Genomic DNA, 22,000 nt, shown 5'->3' with positions numbered 1-22,000 from the left:
CTTTGCAAGCAATAAAGTAAGAAGGGGGAGGGGGAAAGAATAACTGAGTTAACAGACCTTGGTCCTCCATGATACTTCACAGGCCAGCTTTATGGAGGACCCTAAAACAATCAATTACCAATGGAATTCTACCATGCTTGACAGATATTTCCACTAATCCTAGAGAGGCATAAAGTTGACTGCAGACTTACAGGAAGTACTTGCCAAGTCTTTTCAGTTTAGAAACTTCCATAGCCATAAAAGCAGTCTGTCAAAGAAACCTAATTATGCCTACTCAGAAAGGTTAAACATGTAGAACAGAAAAACAGAGAGGCAGCAGGCCTCAAGTAATGTAACAAACTGATACTGTAAGCAGAAAAAATACACATACTGAAGAAAGGTAAGCACAGGTGCCTTGATCCAATTCCCACATGTGCCCCTCTTCCCCTTAAACAGAGTGTACTCTGAGTTCCATGTAAAAGGAACTTACATGACAAGATCCAATGTTCCAATCTTATAGAACATGTTATGATATACTCTTAAATGATGGTAACTTAGTTTATATTCCATAATTTCTTACAGGGCAAACTGAAGAACCTTCAAGTGGTGCTGACTATGTTGAAGAGAGACAGAAAGCAGCATTTCAGAAAAGCTGGACTTGGACTAACCCAACTCCACTCAGTAAAAAACCAACCATAGGAATGGATCAGTTACCAATTCTTCCAAACATAGACAGGAAAAATGACACAAATCTGCCTTCTCATCTCATAGATGCTAATCAAGGAACCGAGTCAAGTGAAAACAAGATCCACACAAGCAAAGATATTTCAGGAAAAGAAAATAGTGAAAAATGTGCCCATCTCACAAACTGCGATTCATTCCAAGAAAGAAGTTCTGAGGAGTCTGAGTTGGCAGTGCAGGCACTGAAAAGGAGAAACAGGCAAGCATCTTTGGGATTAGTTGCACAGCATTCTTTGGAAAGTAGCACTCAAATGGCTGACCTTGGGAATCTGTCAAAGACAATATCAAAGCCTAATGTAAATGAGCCTTCTAATCTTGTAATATTGGAGAAAAGTTTAGATCTGAGACAACCTCTTCTAGGTAATGACAAGCAAATACAATTAGGACATGCAAGTCATAATGGAAACCAAGGTTTTGCCAGCTTCAAATCTTCATCCAATAAACAGATAGCTCTTTCCGAAGATAACATCAGAAAAGGCAAATTTCTATTTAAAGACATAGAAGAAGAATTTCTTAAAGACTTTCCCTGTGAACAAATGCAGTATATTTCAAATCAAAATGTACAAAAAAATGCTGAAATTTCTGCTGTTAGAATGAATACATTAAACAAAAGCATATCCAACTTCTCACATGTTTCTGATTCACAAATGAGTCTTATTGAATTAAGTGATACCAAAAACATGTGTCCTGAGTTTTTCCTAAATGCATCTGTTCAGAATGTGCTTAAAAATCAACAACCTGAAGGAAAACAAATTTTAACAGCAAGTGAAGAAGCAGAGGTTGCTGAGCTTTCTAATATACTGGAAGAAACAGGTAGTCAGTTTGAATTTACACAACTTAGCAAGCAAAGGGCGGTACTGCAGAATAGTGCTTGTAAAGTATCTGGAAGCACAGATAAATATGAAATAACTAAACTGGATCTAAATTCTGAAGTATGGAAAGATGATTTTAAGGAAAGCTGCAAACCAAAATCCCAGAGAGACAGCAGTCGATCACCACATAAGTATAGGGACACTACTGAAGAATCTGTGATACAGAAACATACCAATAAAGAACTTACATCAGTTACTTTGTCAAGCAGAAACCAAAACGGGGGATGCTCTGTTCCAGATGCATTAGCATCTCTGCATTGTAACTTGTCTGATTTGGTGGAATGTAGATCAGCTGGGAGAAAAGAAAGTGCTGTTTCTAGTGAGATTTTTAACAAACCTGCAGACTTAGTCTGTAATCTAGATGGAGTGGCTGAAATGCATAGCCTTCATAGAACAAAGTTAAAAAATAGTTCAAACAGATGTGATCCTTGCTGGAATAATCCTACATGTATGAAAGAAACAGGCATTGATTGGCAACAAATGGTCAAAGGAGTAAGTGCTGAATACATGATAAAAAATAATATGAGAGATGCTGTTAACTGTGTCAAAGAAAATATGGAAAAGTCAAATGGAACAGGTTTTAATGAAGACAATATTATTCATCTTTCTAGTACTACAGAAGTTAATCTAAAAATTGTTCAGAAGTATTCTATTCGTATGACAGGAAATGACTTGTCAACTACTGAAAACAATCACAGCATATTAGTTGCACGTCACTTTATAAACTGTGAAGAGACTCACTGTAATGACTTGCAAGAAACTGTGTCTGACCTTACTTGTTTATCTGAAGTTGCTAAAACTGAAGAGAATTCCATTTTGAATAATGCAAATGAAAAAGAAAACCTAAATTCTAATCAAAATTGTAATCACCTAGAGATGAAAATGCACAATCCAGAAGGTGGTTATTTAGTAGTGGCTGATCAGAATATTCTTGTCCCTCAGACAAGAAAGAATAAAGCACTTCATGTGTTGGCTGGCTGCTGTGTAGAAGAGCTAGATGATACATCATCAACTTCCTGTGGTAAGACGGATGTTGGAAACAAGAAGGGGACCATCACTTCTGTCAAAAAGAGTATTGACTTAAATCAAAATGAAAACTTAAAGCACAATAGTACAGTGGGATTTTGCACAGCTAGTGGTAAGCAAATTGCAATCAGTGACAAATCTTTAGCTAAGGCAAGGTATATTCTTTCAGAAGACAGTACTTTTCCAGAAAAAGATGGTCTTAGTAATTTTTTCAGCCTTGGCAATCAACACTCAATAAAAGGAAAAGAGAATGAGAGCATTACCAAAATAAGAAAGGACTCTGAAGATAGAATTGAAAAGTATAATGAAGTTCTAACTCTTAAAAGTGGTTCTGACAATCCTCTAGACCTGCTGCCTGATAACATTACCATTAAGCAGACTGGAAATCCTGATACAGTTAAAAAACTTTCTCTAGCGATTAGTACATCTGAAAGAAGGGAGGGAAATGACATAACAAAGGGCTTGATGACTGAGAATATTCCAGCACATGCCCTGAATACAATCGATGCTTCAAGAAGTTTATTTTTGTATTCTGATAATCACCAATGTTTACCTGTAGAAGAAGGGTCTGGTATTTATGCAAAACAAGATACTCAGCAGCCATTATGTAGAAATCCAAGTAACGTATTCATTAATAACAAGAATTGGGATTTAATGTCTTCAAAAACTAGTTCCTCTGTTTTAAAAAGTGAGTGTTCTGCATTACACCAGTCATTGGATAATAATGACACAAATTCCAATGCAAATAATTTCATTTGTATGTCCCAGGCAACGTCACCAGAATTTTTTAATGCAGAAAAAATTAGCAGCTTTAAAGATGTACAAAAAAATGTTGATTTTATAGACCAGGAATGTGATTTAAACTTACTGGACACAAACAACTTACTGAAAGATCCATCTAGTGAGGTATCTGTCTCAGCACCCAAGCTTTCAACAACTAGGCCAGTTGCATTCAGTACAGCAAATGGTAAAGCTGTCAGAATTTCTCAGGAAGCATTAAAAAGGGTCAGACAGTTCCTTCATACTGACTGTAATGAATCCAAAAAACAGAATATAGAATTTCGATCTGAAACTAGTAAACATGGCATTTTAGAAAGCTGCTCTGATGCCTTCGGTACTTCTCTGAAAACTGCTGCAGAAAATTCAGTTGCACCTCAACTTTCTGGAGCTGGGAAATATGGCTGGAAAGATAAACAGTATATGGGACCCCTGTCCTTGGATGCTAGGCCTCAGTCAGGTTGTCAAACATCATGTTTTCAAATGACTGATAAGCTTTCTGACCCCTGGGCCTCCAGCAAACAGAATCATATCAAATCAGACTTTACTAGAGGCACTAGTAACTGTGAGTTTTTCAGCACAGCAAGTGGTAAGCCTGTACAGTTAGCTGGAGAGTCATTAAAAAAAGCAAGACTACTTTTTTCTGATATTGAAGAAAATAATCCATCAGTTCACCCAAGTCATGTGTCAAATGACAGTTATGCTGAAATGTTTTCTGTTGGAAATAAAATGACCCCTAGAAAATGCAAACTGTTAATGTCCCTTGGAGAGAGACTTCCAGACACTGAAGTAAATCCACAGATGTTTTGTGGCTTTAGCACAGCAAGTGGGAAACAAGTTCACGTCTCTGAGAAAGCTCTCCAGAAAGTTACAGGTTTCTTCAAAGAAATGGATGATACCGGCAGCAATAATTACTTTGAAGATGAACAAAATTTACAGCAGGATCATAGTTCATCCATAGAAGCTCCTTGCGTAGAAGTTAAAGCTGATGATGAAGTCATTTCAAAATCTAAACCTCAAGAGAAGTGCAATGCTCTTTATTTAACCACAAGCAATCCTAATAATAAGTCTAAAACACTAAATGCTAAAATACCTTCACTTGAATCTCATACTGACAAGTACAAGCAGCTAGTGCAATGGAAAAAACCCTTTCCATATACAAAGCAAATGGGACCTCTGGAAAGATACCAGCCTTGTCCAAATAGGACAGAAAATACAGATGCAACAAAACACAATACTGTCACTGAAGGAAACATGGATTCTTGTTATACTCTGTACTCTAAAACTCCAGAAAATGACTTTGAAACAGAAGCTTCAGAAAGTGCCAAAGCATTTATGGAAGATGATGAGCTCGCTGATTCAGAAGTACAGAAAAATAAAAGAACATCAGTCGTCGTTTCTGGGGAAACTAGTCATCTGCCAATGAATATTAGAACTGGGAAAAGGCGCATAGAAGAAGAAAACAAATTTGGTAGGTGTGTCATTTTTCTTGCACTCAACTCCTGTGTTTACTTAGCAGTACTGCCACTGCTCTTGTTTAATTTACTGTACTTCAAAGTAGGGAAGAATTAATGTTCTCAGAAAATTTGTAGTCACAGGCCTCATATGCCAGTAGGAATACAGGACTGGGATTAGGGCTGGTGGTGCGGATCAGTAAAAGAAAGAGTTGCTTACCTCTTCCAGTATTCAATGACTATTTTTGCAGGTCTAAATGTGTTTCCTTTAGCTGTGGTCACTGTTGATTTGGAGACAGCTGTGGGAAAAAAACAACCAGAGAAGGGGGGTAGAGATGTAAATACCTAGAGGGAAAGCTAACAACAGTCCAATTTTTTTGTATCACATTATCAAAAAACCTTTCACTAGGGCCAAGATCCCACTACATGGCCCTGCTATCATTGATGAAATCTGTAACAAACTTTATTGAAGGATGCTTTGGAAATGACTGGATAGCTCTACAAAACTTTTGTGAACTACTAACAGCCAACACTAACACATTCAGAAAGTTTGTGTTTATTAATTTCCAGGGTTTAGTTTGTAAACATATGAACATATAAAGCTGCCTTATACTGAATCAGACCCTGCCTTTGTTGGAGCAAGAATCTACATAAACCCAGTCTGACAGCTACAGTATGACAGCTGGTGATCTAGCTGCCAGGCTAGGTCACAGTGACCTGATCAGCAGACCGGCTTGAGCCGGCAGAAGCCAAGTGATGCAATCTGCTGAGTCAGCATGGCCAGGATTGGCTGCTTGGACTATATATGATCTGTGTGTGCATCACACAGGTCTCTCCCTGTGAGATGGTGGTTAGGCGAAGCACTTTGTCCGTGGAGGTGATATTGTATAGACTGCACAAGAGAGCACTTGTTGTGTATATATGTTAATACACCTTTTGGCACTAGTTGCACGTGTCTGCCTGATTTTCTTTCCTGAAGCCCTGTGTCGGGCAAGTCATCTCCCTCACTCTGCTACTCCCGCTCCGACAGGGTTATGGGCCCAGGGCGGTTCCGCTGCGCGGAGGAGAGAGTTGAGAGTTGAGCTGACTGTGAGTTTGGAAAGAGCCGGAGGCGAGGAACGCCGGTGAAGGACACAGAAGCACCACCGTTCTCTGTTTGAGAGCCAGAGGGACGTCGGCAGCCAGCCGTGAGGAGGAGTCGGCACGATGGCTCAGCAACAGCTTGGAGTAGCCGTTGAGAAGCTCACCTCAGCCAACTACGCGGTGTGGAGCCTGAGAATGCAACACTACCTCAAGCGTGAAGGGCAATGGCTGTTCGTGAGTAGCCCCCCTGCTGACTTATCTCCTGCCGAGACTGTGTTATCGGATAAGGCACTGGCCAACATAGTGCTATCTATAGGAGATGACCAGCTGGTTTATGTGCGAGGGAAGGACACTCCCAAGGCTGCCTGGGACGCGTTGAGTGCGGTGCATGTTAGTACCACTGCTGGTTCCCTCATGGCCTTGACAAGGAGGATGTTCCGCACCGTTATGCCGGCTGGAGGGTGTGTGAAAGATCACATCAAACGGCTAACGGACTGTTTCGTTGAGCTGGAGGCAAGAGGCAAGACTGTAGCTCCAGACGACAGAGTGTACATTTTGCTGTCGTCGTTGCCACCTGAGTACACTCCCCTGATAACTTCTCTGGAGACGGTGGACGTAGCGACCCTGACCATGGAATACGTCTGTGCCCACCTGCTTGACTTCCAAGAGAGAATTGCGGCCGTGAGCTGTCCGGGGGTGTCGGCCGGGCAGCGTGCTGTTATCGGTGTGTCCGGGAAGACAGCCAAGAATGAGCCAGCTTCTGCTGCTGGCAGGCGTCCGAAGGTGGAGGAAGTGGAGCCGACTGCGTTCGCAGTCCGTCGCTGCTATGGATGCGGGTCGTCGCAGCACCTGCTCCGAGCTTGCCCTGAGAGGGAGAAGAGGCGGGGGCGTGTGCGGCGAGAGCGGAGGACCGCCAGCCCGTGTGAGGAAGCAACCCGGCTGGTCACGTCTGCAGTAGAGAGCACAGGGTCTGCTTGGATTTTAGACTCCGGGGCAACGAGCCATCTCTGCTGCGAGAAGGAGTTGTTGAAAAACATTGACAGTCCTGAGCATAAGTATGTGAGATTGGCTGATGGGACCACTGCCAATTCTGTTTGCTCAGGCAATGTGGAATTTCCTGCACTGAAATGTATGTTGCAAAATGTGTTGTATGTACCCTCACTGCAGTCTAACCTGTTGAGTGTTAGCACACTGTCTGACCAGGGATACCAGGTGAGATTTGAGAAAACCTGCTGCAAAATCCTGGGAGGTGGGGGAAAGTTGCTTGTGACAGGAAAGAGGGAAGGTAAACTGTATGTGGTCCAGAGTGATTGTGCCCAGGTGGCTCAGGTGTCGAATGAGCCTGTGCACAATAATTGTATACATTTGCTCCATAGGAGACTTGGGCACTGCGGATTTAGGGCGTTAAAGAAAACCCTGGAGCTTGTGCCTAGTTTGAAAGTAAATCCTTGCAAATGTTACTTGGATTGCCAGGTCTGCAAGAAGACCAAAAGCAAGGCGTGTGCTGTTGCTAAAGAAAGCTCAAGGGAAAGCACACGAGCCCTGGAACTAGTCCATTTAGACGTTATTGGCCCATTGCCAAAGAGTCTGTCGGGGAGGAGATACTGCTTGGTGGCCACCGACGACCACACGAGGTACGCGTGGGTTTTCACCATGGTGCATAAGTCTGAGGTGTATAAGACATTCACCAAGTGGGTCAAAGCAGCGGAGAGACAATTAGGGGTTAATCTCCTAGCTGTACAAACCGACAGAGGGGGGGAATTCTTATCTAACCAGATGAAACGTTGGCTGGAGAACAAGGGCATTGCCCACCGTCTGACGAACCCGGCAACGCCCCGAGAAAATGGGCATGGGGCTGTATTGCAGAATGTGATGTATTGCATGTTAGAGGACGCACAACTGCCAATGACCTATTGGGCAGAAACCATACATGCAGCTGTTTTTTTGCAAAACAGGGTTTGGTGTAATACTGTGAAAAATGTGCCTTACAGGTTACTGTTGAACAAGACCCCAGATTTGAGTTCTTTAAAAGTCTTTGGGTCACGGGCTCGGGTTGGCATCCACTCCACGAGTAGCGGGGAGGGGGATGTCCGGGCAGAGAGCCTAATTTTTCTGGGCTACAAGCCAAGGGCCAGGTGTTATCGTTTCTGCAATAGCAAAAGCAAGATAACACTTAGTCAGAGTGCCCAGTTCAATGAAGAAAGCAGCTGGCCAAGGTTGCACTCCTTGCAGAAACAATTTGTCCTGCTGCCAAGTAGCGATAACGATGTTGGAGCGCAGCCCAGAACTCCAGCCCAGGAGGTGGCACCCAGTGGGGCTGGAGAAGGTGAGCCGAATGCTGGCACAGAGCCTGACGAGCAGAGTCAGGAGGCAGAGCCTCAAATGCAGGAACTGGAGGTAAAGTGTGAGAGTCAGGAGGTTCAACACCCAATTACAGGGGCAGAGCAACCAGCCCAGGAGGTGGGAACAGAGCAACCCGAAGAAGACAAAGCTGGTCCAAGCACAGGGCCACGGGTGTCTGCCAGGTCCACCAAAGGCCAACGTCCCGCTAGGTACAAGTGTCCCTATGTCACTCTGACTGTCAATCCAGACCCACCCGGATTTGAGGAAATGTTAAAAGAAAAGGCTAAGAAATGGAAAGCCTGGGTGGCAGAGTGCGAGGCAAGGGAGAAGGAGGCTGAAGCCAAGCGTCTGAAAGAGCTGGCTGAACAGGAACACGATGATGTGTTTTACAATCATGATGAGTTCCTGAACCAATTCCGGAAAGGGTTCCGAGCTACGTAAATATGAACTGTAATGTTGCTGGTGGACATGTATGTAAACTGTGTAAAGTGTTTTGGTGCACTGGGTTTAAATAGATTAGGAGGTGTGTTGGAGCAAGAATCTACATAAACCCAGTCTGACAGCTACAGTATGACAGCTGGTGATCTAGCTGCCAGGCTAGGTCACAGTGACCTGATCAGCAGACCGGCTTGAGCCGGCAGAAGCCAAGTGATGCAATCTGCTGAGTCAGCATGGCCAGGATTGGCTGCTTGGACTATATATGATCTGTGTGTGCATCACACAGGTCTCTCCCTGTGAGATGGTGGTTAGGCGAAGCACTTTGTCCGTGGAGGTGATATTGTATAGACTGCACAAGAGAGCACTTGTTGTGTATATATGTTAATACACCTTTTGGCACTAGTTGCACGTGTCTGCCTGATTTTCTTTCCTGAAGCCCTGTGTCGGGCAAGTCATCTCCCTCACTCTGCTACTCCCGCTCCGACAGCCTTATACTGAATCAGAGAGCCAGTTTGGTGTAGTGGTTATGTGTGCGGACTCTTATCTGGGAGAACCGGGTTTGATTCCCCACTCCTCCACTTGCACCTGCTGGCATGGCCTTGGGTCAGCCATAGCTCTGGCAGAGGTTGTCCTTGAAAGGGCAGCTGCTGTGAGAGCCCTCTCAGTCCCATCCACCTCACAGGGTGTCTGTTGTGGGGGAAGAAGGTAAAGGAGATTGTGAGCCGCTCTGAGACTCTTCGGAGTGGAGAGCGGGATATAAATCCAATATCTTCTTCTTCTTCTCGGTCCATCAGAGTAGTATTGTCTACTCAGACGGGCAGCGGCTCTCCAGGGTCTCAAGCTGAGGTTTTCCACACCTATTTACCTGAACCCTTTTTAGTTGGAGATGCCAGGGATTGAACCTGGGACCTTCTGCTTGCTAAGCAGATGCTCTGCTACTGAGCCACCATCCCTCCCCTACTGAAGTATATCACCTCATTGAAGAAACATTGTGAAGAGCTATGGTTGATGTATATTCAAAATCAATAAGGAATAAAATCTTATGCAACTATCTTACATGCACATTTTTCAAGAATGATGCTTTCTTACATTGTCCACTCTGCAGTAGTCACGTAGGGCAGGGGTGGCCAACGGTAGCTCTCCAGATGTTTTTTGCCTACAGTGGCTGGGGCTGATGGGAGTTGTAGGCAAAAAACATCTGGAGAGCTACCATTGGCCACCCTTGACATAGGGCACCCATGCTGCAAAAGGAATGACAGGGTTGGCCTGTAAACTGTTTTCCAAGCTTTGGTTTCTAAATAGAACCAAAATATTGGTATGATAAGGCTGGCATTTTGTGAAGAAAAGCCCTTTCCTACATGAAAAGAAAGAACAGAAAGAAAATAAGTATACAACTCAAACATATTAGTTACATTTGGAGATATTCAGCTGTGTACTGGGGGCAAGCTTTGTCTGTGATCTTCCTGATGCATGTGGTGCCTTATTCAGATGACTGTATTTCATTTCCTTCATTGATGATATTTTGTATAAAATAAAATATATTAGGCTAAGTATCCTAAAATGCATCTCAAAATGGTCGCTGGCATTTGTTTTCCAGGAGAACCTCCTATTAAAAGAAAATTGTTACCTGAATTTGATAGATCACAAAGGCCTGACAAATCATCTCTGAAACCTTCAAAAACTACTCCAGAGGGTAATGATATTTTTACTAAGGATTACATCAGTGAATATAAAGTATGGTATCTGTTCTTTCTCCTTCACTTTTGTTACACAACAGTTTTAACAAAATTTGACACTTGTCCTTGTCCTGTCTCAGAATCTTACTTAGCAAATAACATTTTCATTAGATTCCATTCCTCGTTTTATGTGATTGTGCATTTGTGCTTACTATGGCTTGTTGCAGATAGGCAACACACAAGTTAAAAATTTTCAATCTATTTTATAGATTAAAGCAGTAGAAGAGATATTAAAAAACATTTTCTTAGGAAGATAAGGTATAGAACAGGGAATTGGACATTTCCTGAAATTGCCTTTTCTGCACAACATTTAATGGTACCATGTTGTCCATTCCTCAGACTCTCTGCTGTGCTTTTGGGAAGTGAAAGAACTGTTTTTTTTTTTCTTTAGATACAATGAATGACAGAAGGAAGTTCAAATACAGTGTTGACTTAAAGCCTGTAGTCAGTGTCCCTTTCAGGTAAGCAGAATAACTTCAGTCTAGAAAATCCTTTAGGCATCTTTGTGTGCACATGCAGACACTTTCCCTTACTATCACCAGTCCCTTGTATTTTATCTGCAAAAGCTTCTGAAATTCACCTGAGTCTCAAAATCACTCAAATAGCACATAGAGCTGTTATGGGTGTGGGAAGAAACCATCACACTAACTTTTTGAACCCTCAAAGCTTTTTGTATAGTGCTCTAGATTGGTGGGCAAAAATTACCTTTCCATGTAGTTTTCCACCCCTCCTCCATAGCTGATATCACTTTTGTTATTACAGCACCTTGTCTTCTTTCTCTTTCCTGCAAAGGAAGAGGACATTCCTGCACCTTTGCTGTGAACAGTAAAACAACAGCACCCTTTCCCATCCACCTGTTTTCCTTCCCTCTCACATGCATGCTTGCTCTGGATAGGAAATGAGTATGTTATTGACTGTTTCCCTTCTGTTAAAGTTGCTATTTGCCACTGCCATGGAAGACATAGTGGCAACTGTATGTTTTTCCTCTGCGAGTCAAGTTACAATTTGGGATGGCGTGGTTTGCTTTGGTTTCCTTACCTGTACCCTTCAGTCTTGCTCTGAAACAATGTAACTCTTGTAAAGAGAGTGGCAGGCTCCATCCACCCAACTGCAGTTTTGTGGTTGGTAGGTCCCAAGGCTTCTAGAGGGAAAAATGAAATAATTCTCGGAAATGTGATGTCTGCACTTCCTGCTAAAAGTTTAAACTAATTGTGTGTCTTCCTGGCATGATTTTGGCTGTTCATCTTGTCAGCTTTATTCTTTAGATGAGGCTGGATATAATTGCAAAGGACAACTTAGATTAATTTATATTTCATTGCTTCTTGTTTTATGGATGTTGTGCAATGAATTCAGCAGGTGCAGGTTTTCTAAAATAGTACAGGTGCAGGTTTTCTAAAATAGCATTAAGGAACTGTTACAGCATTTGTATGGAAGCTGTGAAGCTTATGAATAGATTTTAACAGCAGCTAGGACAATGCAGAGGCAATGACAAAGACAAACCACTTCTGAACATCTCTTGTCTTGAAAACCCTATAGGGTCTTTGTAAATCGGCAGCAACTTCATGGCAAACAAAACAAAAAAAGTACAATGAAATAGGCATACAGTCAAATGTGTGTAACGTGTAGGTTGCTAGGTTGATGAACAGTAACATTAAAAGACCCATTCATTTATGCAAATCCTTATCAGAGTATTTTTATTTGTTCAGTTCATCCAAAGAACGGCAAGACGTTTTACATCCAAATCTTACCACACCAGACCAGGATCTGAAAGGAACAATAAGTAAATCTAATGGTAATCAGCAAGATATATCAACACCGTCTTTGAGCAGACCATCTGCTTCTTGGATGCCTTTTAGTAACAGTTTAGCTAAGGAAAGCGAGAAAACAGAAAATGATTTTATTGCTCGAAAACCAGTCAAAGTCTTTGTACCACCTTTCAAAACAAAGTCAAGTGTTTCTGAGGATGAAATAGCTCACAGCAAAACATATGACTTACTGGGCAGAAAAAATATTAATAAAAAGGAAAAGCTAAGTCCCACAAAGATTGAGGAAGGCACTATCAAACCCCAAGACAATTCCCTTGAAGATGACAATGCCACACAAATATCTCCAGAGTATTCAGAATTCACAGACATAAATTCAGGTATGTTGGATGAATGTGTCTTGTGTGCGTAACTGTAAAGCTTGTTAAATTACTGTCTGCATTTATTGACCAGCAGCTTGGCAAACACTACATTTTTATTGTCTCTATGTATTCTTACATATGTAGATTTGTGCAGGCCAAATTTCAGAAATTTCTAGAACTTGGAACATAAGGCTTCCTTAACTTTGCTCTGTCTGATGACCTTCAGTACTTAGATTAACTCCACATTCTTCCTCATGACTTTCTCAAGACATAGAAAGAAGAAATCCAGCCATGGTTCTGCAATGATATGTGTAGTTTGGCCCTAAGGAATTAAAATAATTGATTTAAGGTTAGCTGTATCACAAAATGTCCACTTGCTAGACTTCTTGAGCAAACAGAATTCAGTACACGATTTTGTGCAACCAGTTACTGGCTTTAATAATATATGTGTGTTGTACCAGGTCTTTCACAAGTGGAACCCCACTATATGTTTCTAATTGTGCATCACTGGATCCAGGCTGCTGTGGGTCTGCACCTAAGTGATTATAGTTGATGGAATGTTTATAAATACTGTTGTTGTGGATGACTTGCCCATTACTTTTTCAGTCTGCTGTATGATTGTATCACAATTTGTAACATTTTAAGTTCATTTTGGTGAGCTGTGGGCAAAGGTAAAAGCTTAAAAAATCCTTAGGTTCTCTCTTTTCTCTTTCCACGTAACAGATGCCCCTAAACATATATGTAGTTGTTATCCTTTAATAGACTATCAGGATTTGACGTTTGGTAAACCATTATAGAGTTCTTAAAAATACAGTGTCTGCATATCTGTGTGTACCTAGGATTTCCCTTTTAAATTAGTACTCATCTATTTGGATTTGACCAATATTTTTCTTGACAGATTTAACAAAAATAGTAAAAGATCTTCAGTATGCCAGAAATCTACAAGAAATAAGAATTATAAAGAAAAAAAGGCAAAAAATTTGCCCACTGCTGGGCAACCTATATCTTGTGAAAACATCTGCTGGAGCACATAGAATTTCTCTTAAAGATGCAGTGGACAAGAAATTGCCGGGTTCTTATTTTAGTAAGCAGGTAGATATTTGTTTGATCTGTTCTGTATTTTTGGTTAAACATTTAAGCAGTTAACCACATTCATATTTATTTATTTGAAATATTTATATCCCACCTTTCTTTATGGCAAAACAAGTGCTTACAAATCACAATTTAAAACATAAAATGAAAAAGGGAATAGACTCTAGTAATTGATATTGATGTGTAGATGCTGATTATATGATGCTGGTTATCATGTTTAACACACTAAAACATTTTACTTGTCTCTTATAGTTATATATGTTTGGTGTTTCCAAGCAGTGCATAAAAATTAACAGTACAAATGCCGAAGATTTTCAGTTTCTCATCCAGGATTTTTTCAGTAAAGAGTATTTTCTAGAAAAGGATGGGATACAACTGGCTGATGGAGGATATCTTGTTCCCACTGATGAGGGGAAGGCAGGAAAAGAGGAATTCTACAGGTATCCAGTTGAAAGCTTGCATGATGCAGTATGTGCTGTGTTTTTAATTGTATTCAGTATTTTCTGTTACAAATCTATCAAGTTTTTGTACTGATGTAAAGAACTTTTAAATTATGAGATACAAAGACAACTCAATGAGATGTTTTTGTCCTGGGAAACTCTCTGGAAAGCAAGAACAATGTTTTTACTTTTTGTTGGCATGGTGGCCAGGAGCACTTTCTGTCAGCTGCAGCTGATTTTTCAAAAGTCTCGTTACCTTGATCTCGCCATACTGATCCATGCTTCTGTAACCTCTTGACTGAATTACTGCAGTGCACTCTATGAACACAACCAGGAAACTGCAACTGATCCAAAACCCAGCAGTCCAGCTACTACTAGGGGCTAACTTCAGGGAACATATGTTGCCCATTTTGAAACAGCTACATTGGCTGCCACTCTGCTTCTGAGTTCAATTCAAGGTGCTGGTTTATAACCACAGCTGGGGGCCCACATATGTGAAGAACTTTCTTCTCCCTTACATCATTGCGTGCCATCTGTGGTCATCAGTTGGCCATCTGTTTAGGGTGGCCCTTCTGGATCATGGCCCTGGCTCTGTGAAAATAGGCTTCCTAAAGAGGAGAGGGGAGGGCCCTTCCTTTGAGATCTTCAGGAGGTGCCACAAGGCTTGCCTTCTTTCCATGATTTTTGAGAGGGTTTGAACTGCAGGCATCTTTTAAGGGGGGCGGGTTGGGGTCTGCTGTTTTTGTTTTTTGTTTCAACTGAAAATGTTTTAAGCTGTCTTGAACCACAAGGAAAGGCAGGATATAAATGTTTTAATAAATAAAATAAATCCTCTCTGGAGAACTGGATTACTAATAGGATGAAGATATTGAAAATATTTAGAAATCAAACCAGCTAGATGAAGCTGTGAACATTTAGAGTTTTTCCCTTTAGTATAATTTTTTTCATATTTTTTATTTTAGAAAAATATAAATTACAGACATATCAATAATTCAACAGCTACATATAATCAAATATTTGAGTATAGCTACCAATCACAATATTTTGCTGAACCTCAGCTGAAAGGTTATCTCATTGCAGGACACCAATGTATTTCAGATGTATTTCATATCATATTTAAAGCCATACAAATTTAGAGGGGGGGTTTTCCCCCTTCAGGACAGTTTAACTGGATACAGTTTTAAAAGCATATCTACCTCACATGAAAAGGCATTTCAAAAACACCAATAGAACTAGTTCAGTTGATTCTTTGTAAACTTGCCTTTTTGTTTCTAACACAACCAGCATTTAATGCATCATAGCCACAAAGATTATTTATTGTTAAAGATTTTTATTCTATAATTACTTTATATTCTAATAATTTTAATAGGACTTTATGTGACACACCTGGAGTGGATCCAAAACTCATTTCAAAAGCCTGGGTCTTCAACCACTATAGATGGATTGTATGGAAACTGGCATCTATGGAAGTTGCATTTCCACAAGAATTTGCCAACAAATGCTTGACTCCAGAAAGAGTGCTATTTCAGCTAAAGTACAGGTATAAACCAGATTTGAAATGTGAATTCCTGTATCATTGGCTGTGGTGCAAACTTGTTTTACTTTTACAGTGCAGTCCTTAGAAGGGTGTAACTGCTTAGGATAGCATTGTTAATCTGGTAATTTTAATTTGCTGAACAATCTTTTTAAATTTTAAACTGTAATCGCTTCTATAATTGTGTTCATACTTAATTTTGCAGAGGAAAGTTTTTTAGTGTGAAATTGGTGCTATTATTTTGAAAGGAATTTTTTTTTTTACATTTTGTTTAAAATTAATGTTACTAAATACTAAAAATTTCAACATATATAACACATAAAATACCTATAAAACAACAGCATAGGACTAGCATGCAATACTGTATGTTACAATACATCATTTACCTTATCTCACACACAGAGGAGAATCTATCTTATAAAAAAGACCAACATTACAGATAAATCTACTTACCAATTAAAAATTCCATCGTTTGAATCTTTCTATTCCGTATATGAGCTAAACTATCTATACCATTTTTGTGTGGGGGGGTAAGCAGTCAACTTCACGAGAATATATATTTACTTTAAGTAGTTAGTCCTGAAAATCAGCAGCATTAGATTGTTTCCAATATCTAGTGAAAACCAGTCTGGCAGCAGTGACTATGTATAATGCAATTAGTTGTTGATCTCTAGAAAAATCAGGGAGATAGTTCAACAATAATGACTCTGGTTTATAAAGAATTTGTTTTACCAACCCACATGATGTAATTTCTATCACTGGTTTCAAAAATTGGAGGCATGTGTACATAGCCATACATATGAAAAAAATCTGCCTTACCTTCTTTGCAGAACCAGCATTTATCAATATTAAATTTATAAATCTTTGCCAGCTTCATGGGAGCTAGATGCCATCTGTGAATCATTTTAAACAAAATATTCTCTAAAGCTAGCCTTTCCCTTAGTGAAAGGAAATATTTTTAAAGTCATGTTTGTGCTTTCATATAAAATAAATTAGAAGCTGTTGTATATTTTTCATTTTGATAGATATGATGTGGAAGTTGACAAAAGTCATCGATCAGCCATCAAAAGGATTACAGAGAGAGATGATGTTGCTGGTAAAACACTCATACTGTGCATTTCTAAAATTATATCATTAAGTGCAGATGTGTCTCACATCTGTAACAAAAGCACTGTGGTGGAAAACAAACAAGAAGCGGCTGTGGTTGAAGTTACAGATGGCTGGTATGGGATTAGGGCTGTCTTGGACTCTGCTCTGCAATCACTGTTGCGTGGAGAAAGGTTGCGTGTGGGTCAGAAGATCATTGTACATGGAGCAGAACTTGTAGGTTCACAGGGCGCGTGCACTCCTTTGGAAGCATCAGAATCTCTCATGTTAAAGGTAAATTTGTAAAACAGCCATGAACTGAGTTAGTCTGTTTCAAGCTAGTACCAATTCTGTCTATGTCATTTAGGAATGGATGGTGATTTACATTTAACTACATTTGCTCCCATTTCCTATCCAATGCTTTATGTACTTATATTTCAAATTATAGACCTATGGATAGGGCTCTGTCTTTTTTGTTCAATGTTGCATGTCATGAATCCAGTGATCCCCTCCTGTCTCTTCCATGGGCAGAGCTGCACTAGCGGACAAGAGAAGTTATTTCATTCTTACCCCATTTGCAACCCTTACTGTAGCCATCTGACCTACATGATTATTGCCCTGTACCAATTCTGTGACCCTTGGGTTGGAAGGGGCCACTGGAAGAAGGGGCAGCAGGTGGGGAAAATCCATGATCCTGGTGCATGCAGATCACTGGATTGAACTGCATGTGCTGTATTTTAATGTCATTAATGACTACTTTAACAACAATCCTCAAAACATGAAAAAAAATTGTAAACCAGCACTGCAAGTCCTGAATCATTTAATTCATTTCAGTTTAAATACTAATGTTTGGTCCAGGAATTTGTGTAACGTGCTTCCAACTAATATGTATAAAGCTCTAAATCAACTTCTGTATAGCAGCTGTATTTGTAGATGCTGACTAATGTCATTGTTTAGATTTCAGCTAACAGCACTCGACGTGCCCGATGGTATGCCAAATTAGGATATCATAGGGACCCCCGGCCTTTCTGCTTGCCTCTATCATCACTCCTTAGTGATGGTGGAACTGTTGGTTGTGTTGATGTCATTATTCAACGAGTTTACCCCACACAGGTTAGTACAGCACAATAATGCCCAATCATTTTCAGTTAATTTCCATCAAGAGCAAACTAAAATAAAGCAGTTGTTTTAATTTTTCATTAACATTTATTGCAGTGGATGGAAAAGTTATCAGGAGGCTCCTATGTGTTCCGTAATGAAACAGCTGAAGAAAGAGAAGCTGCAAAGCATAAAGAAAATCAGCAGAAGACCATGCAAGCATTGCTTGCAAAAATACAAGCTGAATTTGAAATGAAAGAGGGTAAAATATCAATATTTAACCCTTCTACTGTTGATTTTAGAATGTTGAATTGTACAATTTGTGTGTATTTTTATTCCTGTACCATTAATATGCCTAAACATATACTAATTTGGTGGCACTTAATGCTTTTTTATTCGCTATTAATTTTGCATACAGATAGATATACAGGCACCAGGATATGAGAGAATGATTTCTCATTTTTACTACCAGGCTGGTTTCTGCCTTTAATAATGCTTCTACAGGTGATATTTATCATGGACAATAGACTCATAATGCTGCAGCCTTGATCAGTGTATAAGCTGTAACTGAATGAGCTAGAAAATCCTGCAGTAAATGGTAAATAGCAATCTGTGTATGAGTGTCAGGACGTATAGGATAAAATATGAAGCACAGTCCAAGAAAGGCCGTAACTTCATAGTTAGGAGGAAGATTAATCCATTGAAATTCGTCACCTATGTTCTTCCACTATGTATCATCTTCTGTTCACACATTAGTGAAGTTTTCTTGTGTGGGACTCTGCAGTATATTGATGCATCTTGCCTGCCACCAGACATATATCACCATTTGTGATGTGCTAATATACCATGTGGTGCTTGTTTGCCACTGAAGTCAGAAATCTTTGGTTGATGCAGAATGTGGCAATCTGCCTCTTCACAGATGCATCAGAAAAAGTACATAATTATTGGTGTTTAAACACAAGACTGGAAAGGAAATGAACACAAAAGAGGTTTAGGATAGCTAGTAAGAGAGTTGCTGCTGGAGGGGTAGAGAGGATTGAAAATAGTGTCCGTAGGTGACCATTCATAAGGGAGAGATGAGCCCCTGATGTTTTGGGGGGGTGTGGTGTGGTGGGGGAGGTATTTGTTAATTTCCTGCAATGTGCAGGGGGTTGGACTACATGACTCTGGAGGTCCCTTCCAACTCTATGATTTTATGTTGCCTGATTAGAAGATCTGATCTGATTGTATGTTAGTGGAATATTTAATGTTCTTAAAATTGTTCTTTGGTCTGGGCTATTAATTAATATATTTCAACAAATCAGGTGAAGGGAAAAGATCACTGAGATCTCGCATGCTGACCAGACAACAGATTCGCTCCCTGCAAGATGGTGCAGAGCTTTATGAGGCGGTTGCTAATGCTCCTGATCCAGCTTACATGGAGGTAAGATTGCATGTCAGATATTAGACCAATTTCTGCTCTTCAGTGAAGCATTGAATTTTTGAAATCATGAATTTCTTCTGGAGATGATGTCTTTATGGGTCTAACTAACTAACTGAGTGTAGTTACACTAGATGTCTGCTGTCCCTAATGTTTTAAATGGTTTAAATGTCTTAAAATTTTAAATGTATTAATTATTTTAACTGTTTTTATGCTTAAATTCTATTTATGTAAAATTCTTATGTTGTGAGCCGCCCTGAGCCACTTGTTGGGAAGGGCGGGATATAAATCATAAAATAAATAAATAAGTTAATTATGTGCAGCAAGTTATGGGGCTGGGGTGGGGGAGGATATCTATAAAGGGGATCCTGGTTATACATCTTGGTTATCTGCCCTCCATAGTTTTGGATGTAAGTATGTCAGAAGGAATGTATGAACTCAGTATGAGATATGAGGATATGAAGTTATACAGAACTTAAATAGACATAAGATGAAGGGTTATATCTTAAGGAGAACAAATCCATAAAAGAAACACTTTTCCTCCAATGTAAGACAGCTCCTGCTCTGTGTTTTAGTGCTATCATCAACAGATCTTTAAGATTATATTGCACTTGGCCAATTTTGTTAGAGGTTCATAGAATTCATCAGGCAAAGGAAGATAAGAATTGACAAAGTAAAGTCAGGGTCAGTGAAGGCTACAAAAAGACTTTGTAGAGCTTGGAGTGGGGGGGATGAGAGTCATGTTTTGGACATTATACCTGAATCAAAAAAGGAGAAAAGCAAGAATCACTTTGAAATTTGGGTTTTCTTGGTGTTGATTGCTCAAAGCAGTCATGTGCTTGTTAGAGAAACGCTGTGTTTTCATTTGTATGACTTGATCTAACATTATTTACATTTCAGAGCAAATATTTTTTAAAAAAAACACCCTTGATGTTCAAAGAACAACATGTGTATTAATAATCATACTGTTTTCTCCATTTATTGATAAAGCCATAAGTTAATTTAATGTTATGTTTCTAATTGCAGGGCTATTTCAGTGAGGAGCAATTAAAAGCCTTGAATAGTCACAGGCAGATGGTAAATGACAAAAAGCAAGCACAGATAGAAGCAGAATTCAGAAAAGCAGTGGAATCTGCTGAGCAGGAGCACAGTTGCTGCAGAAGGAATGTAACGACTGTAATGAAACTACGTGTTGTGGGTTATGAAAAAGGAGGTGGCAAAGGTTAGTAAAGATTAGCGCCTGAGTTACCTGTCTGTCTAAATTCAGTCTGTTTCTTAGAACTGACAGTCCAATGCTAGTACTTGGTTAATCAAAACTTCTGATTAATTGAATAAATGATATCAATGAATTTTTACTTTGAATGCTTTCTGAAGATATGGAACCATATTGTTGCAGAAGAAAATAGGTTTAATTTTATTTTTAGAAGTTCTATTGAACATCTGGCGTCCAACATCACATATTCATGCCCTCCTAAAGGAAGGATGTCGGTACAAAATCTTCCAGCTAGTCGCATCCCAATCCAAAGGCAAGTTGGAGACAGCTAACATTCAGCTAACGGCAACCAAGAAAACTCAGTATCTACAGCTACCGGTAAATTCCTTGATCCTAACTCTTGACCTGCATATGTGAAATAACCTAAAGGTTTAAATGTCTGCAATAAATGTTCATTCTATATCTTTAGGTCTCTCAGGAGATTCTAGAGCATATTTACATGCCGAGGGAGTGCCTGAGTTTCAGCAAGATATTGGAGCCCTCTTTCCAGCCATCCTGCTCTGAAGTGGATTTGGTGGGATATGTAGTTTCTCTCAGGAAAGGAACAGGTATCCTGTAGTTGTTCCCTGTTCTACATTCTTGGCACAGAATCTTTATTGGGATGGATAATACTAATCATCCTGTGGGGCTGAGGGGCTGGAAGTTCTTATTCCTGGTGTGTAAGGTTAAGTTTGGCGTCAAGCTTTATTATTCTTGTTAAAACAGACTTCATGTTGGTTCTGGAGACCTATGAATGCTACTGTGGGAATTATTTAATAATTTCTTGCTGATTTAAATAATTATTTACATAATCTTGATTTAAATATGCCTTAAAAGTTAGGTCTTTGGTAATTTTGTCTCATAAGAACAAGTTTTCTGTAGATAAAAATAGACCCATACTACTTAAATAATGTTTTATTAAAGAATATTCTTAAAATATTGCCTTTACACCTTATTGGAGACGCTGTATCTTGGAATGTTTCTGGGACACTAGAATATTCAGAAATCTTGACTGACCACAATCCATAAATTTTTCACATGCTACCTACAAATATCAAAAGTACTCTGTTTTCTTGTCATTTGAAAGTATTTGCAGTAAAGGATCAATGCTGGTGGCAAAAGAGTACAGGATAATTATTCTGTATATCTTTCCCACATTTCAGTTATCGTGATGTATATTGCATTTATTCTAGCCTGGTTTTTCCAGCAAGTCCATGCCACCAACATTATACTTCAGGGGTGGCCAACGGCAGCTCTCCAGAAGTTTTTTGCCTACAACTCCCATCAGCCACCGCTGTGCTAGATGTCTCACTTTTCCAACAAACATTATTGCTACTAACTGATGACAATCAGCATAGCTGCACAGTATTGGGATGGATCCAACCATCCACCAAGGCAGCCTTCCTCCTGCATAAGTAAGAGCTTTTAAAGCTGAATGGAGGAAGGCCTCAAATCTTGCTGAGTATAGTTGTAGGATCCACCTTGTTTTGTTACATTAGCATGA

At 39.8% G+C, this 22,000-nt stretch overlaps 1 protein-coding gene and 1 non-coding gene across 2 annotated transcripts in view; one reads left to right on the top strand and one right to left on the bottom strand.

The window, feature by feature from the left end:
• The window catches only part of LOC132590522 (breast cancer type 2 susceptibility protein-like), a 40,760-nt gene that overhangs the window by 14,579 nt on the left and 4,181 nt on the right, over nucleotides 1-22,000 (top strand). Inside the window, exons 10-23 of the mRNA XM_060263433.1 lie at nucleotides 562-4,866; nucleotides 10,311-10,406; nucleotides 10,841-10,910; nucleotides 12,156-12,592; nucleotides 13,473-13,666; nucleotides 13,919-14,106; nucleotides 15,476-15,646; nucleotides 16,666-17,020; nucleotides 17,684-17,839; nucleotides 17,942-18,086; nucleotides 19,129-19,247; nucleotides 20,271-20,466; nucleotides 20,669-20,835; nucleotides 20,927-21,065. Coding sequence (XP_060119416.1) covers nucleotides 562-4,866; nucleotides 10,311-10,406; nucleotides 10,841-10,910; nucleotides 12,156-12,592; nucleotides 13,473-13,666; nucleotides 13,919-14,106; nucleotides 15,476-15,646; nucleotides 16,666-17,020; nucleotides 17,684-17,839; nucleotides 17,942-18,086; nucleotides 19,129-19,247; nucleotides 20,271-20,466; nucleotides 20,669-20,835; nucleotides 20,927-21,065 — 6,738 coding nt within the window. The remainder of the gene's footprint in view (nucleotides 1-561; nucleotides 4,867-10,310; nucleotides 10,407-10,840; nucleotides 10,911-12,155; nucleotides 12,593-13,472; nucleotides 13,667-13,918; nucleotides 14,107-15,475; nucleotides 15,647-16,665; nucleotides 17,021-17,683; nucleotides 17,840-17,941; nucleotides 18,087-19,128; nucleotides 19,248-20,270; nucleotides 20,467-20,668; nucleotides 20,836-20,926; nucleotides 21,066-22,000) is intronic.
• On the bottom strand, nucleotides 9,595-9,669 carry TRNAA-AGC (transfer RNA alanine (anticodon AGC)). The gene has a single exon. It is a non-coding gene; the product is annotated as a tRNA-Ala (tRNA).

The sequence above is a fragment of the Heteronotia binoei genome, unplaced genomic scaffold, assembly GCF_032191835.1.
Source record: "Heteronotia binoei isolate CCM8104 ecotype False Entrance Well unplaced genomic scaffold, APGP_CSIRO_Hbin_v1 ptg000122l, whole genome shotgun sequence".
NCBI lineage: Eukaryota > Metazoa > Chordata > Lepidosauria > Squamata > Gekkonidae > Heteronotia > Heteronotia binoei.
Note: the sequence above shows the minus strand (reverse complement) of the source record. Positions and strands in the feature narration are given on the sequence as shown.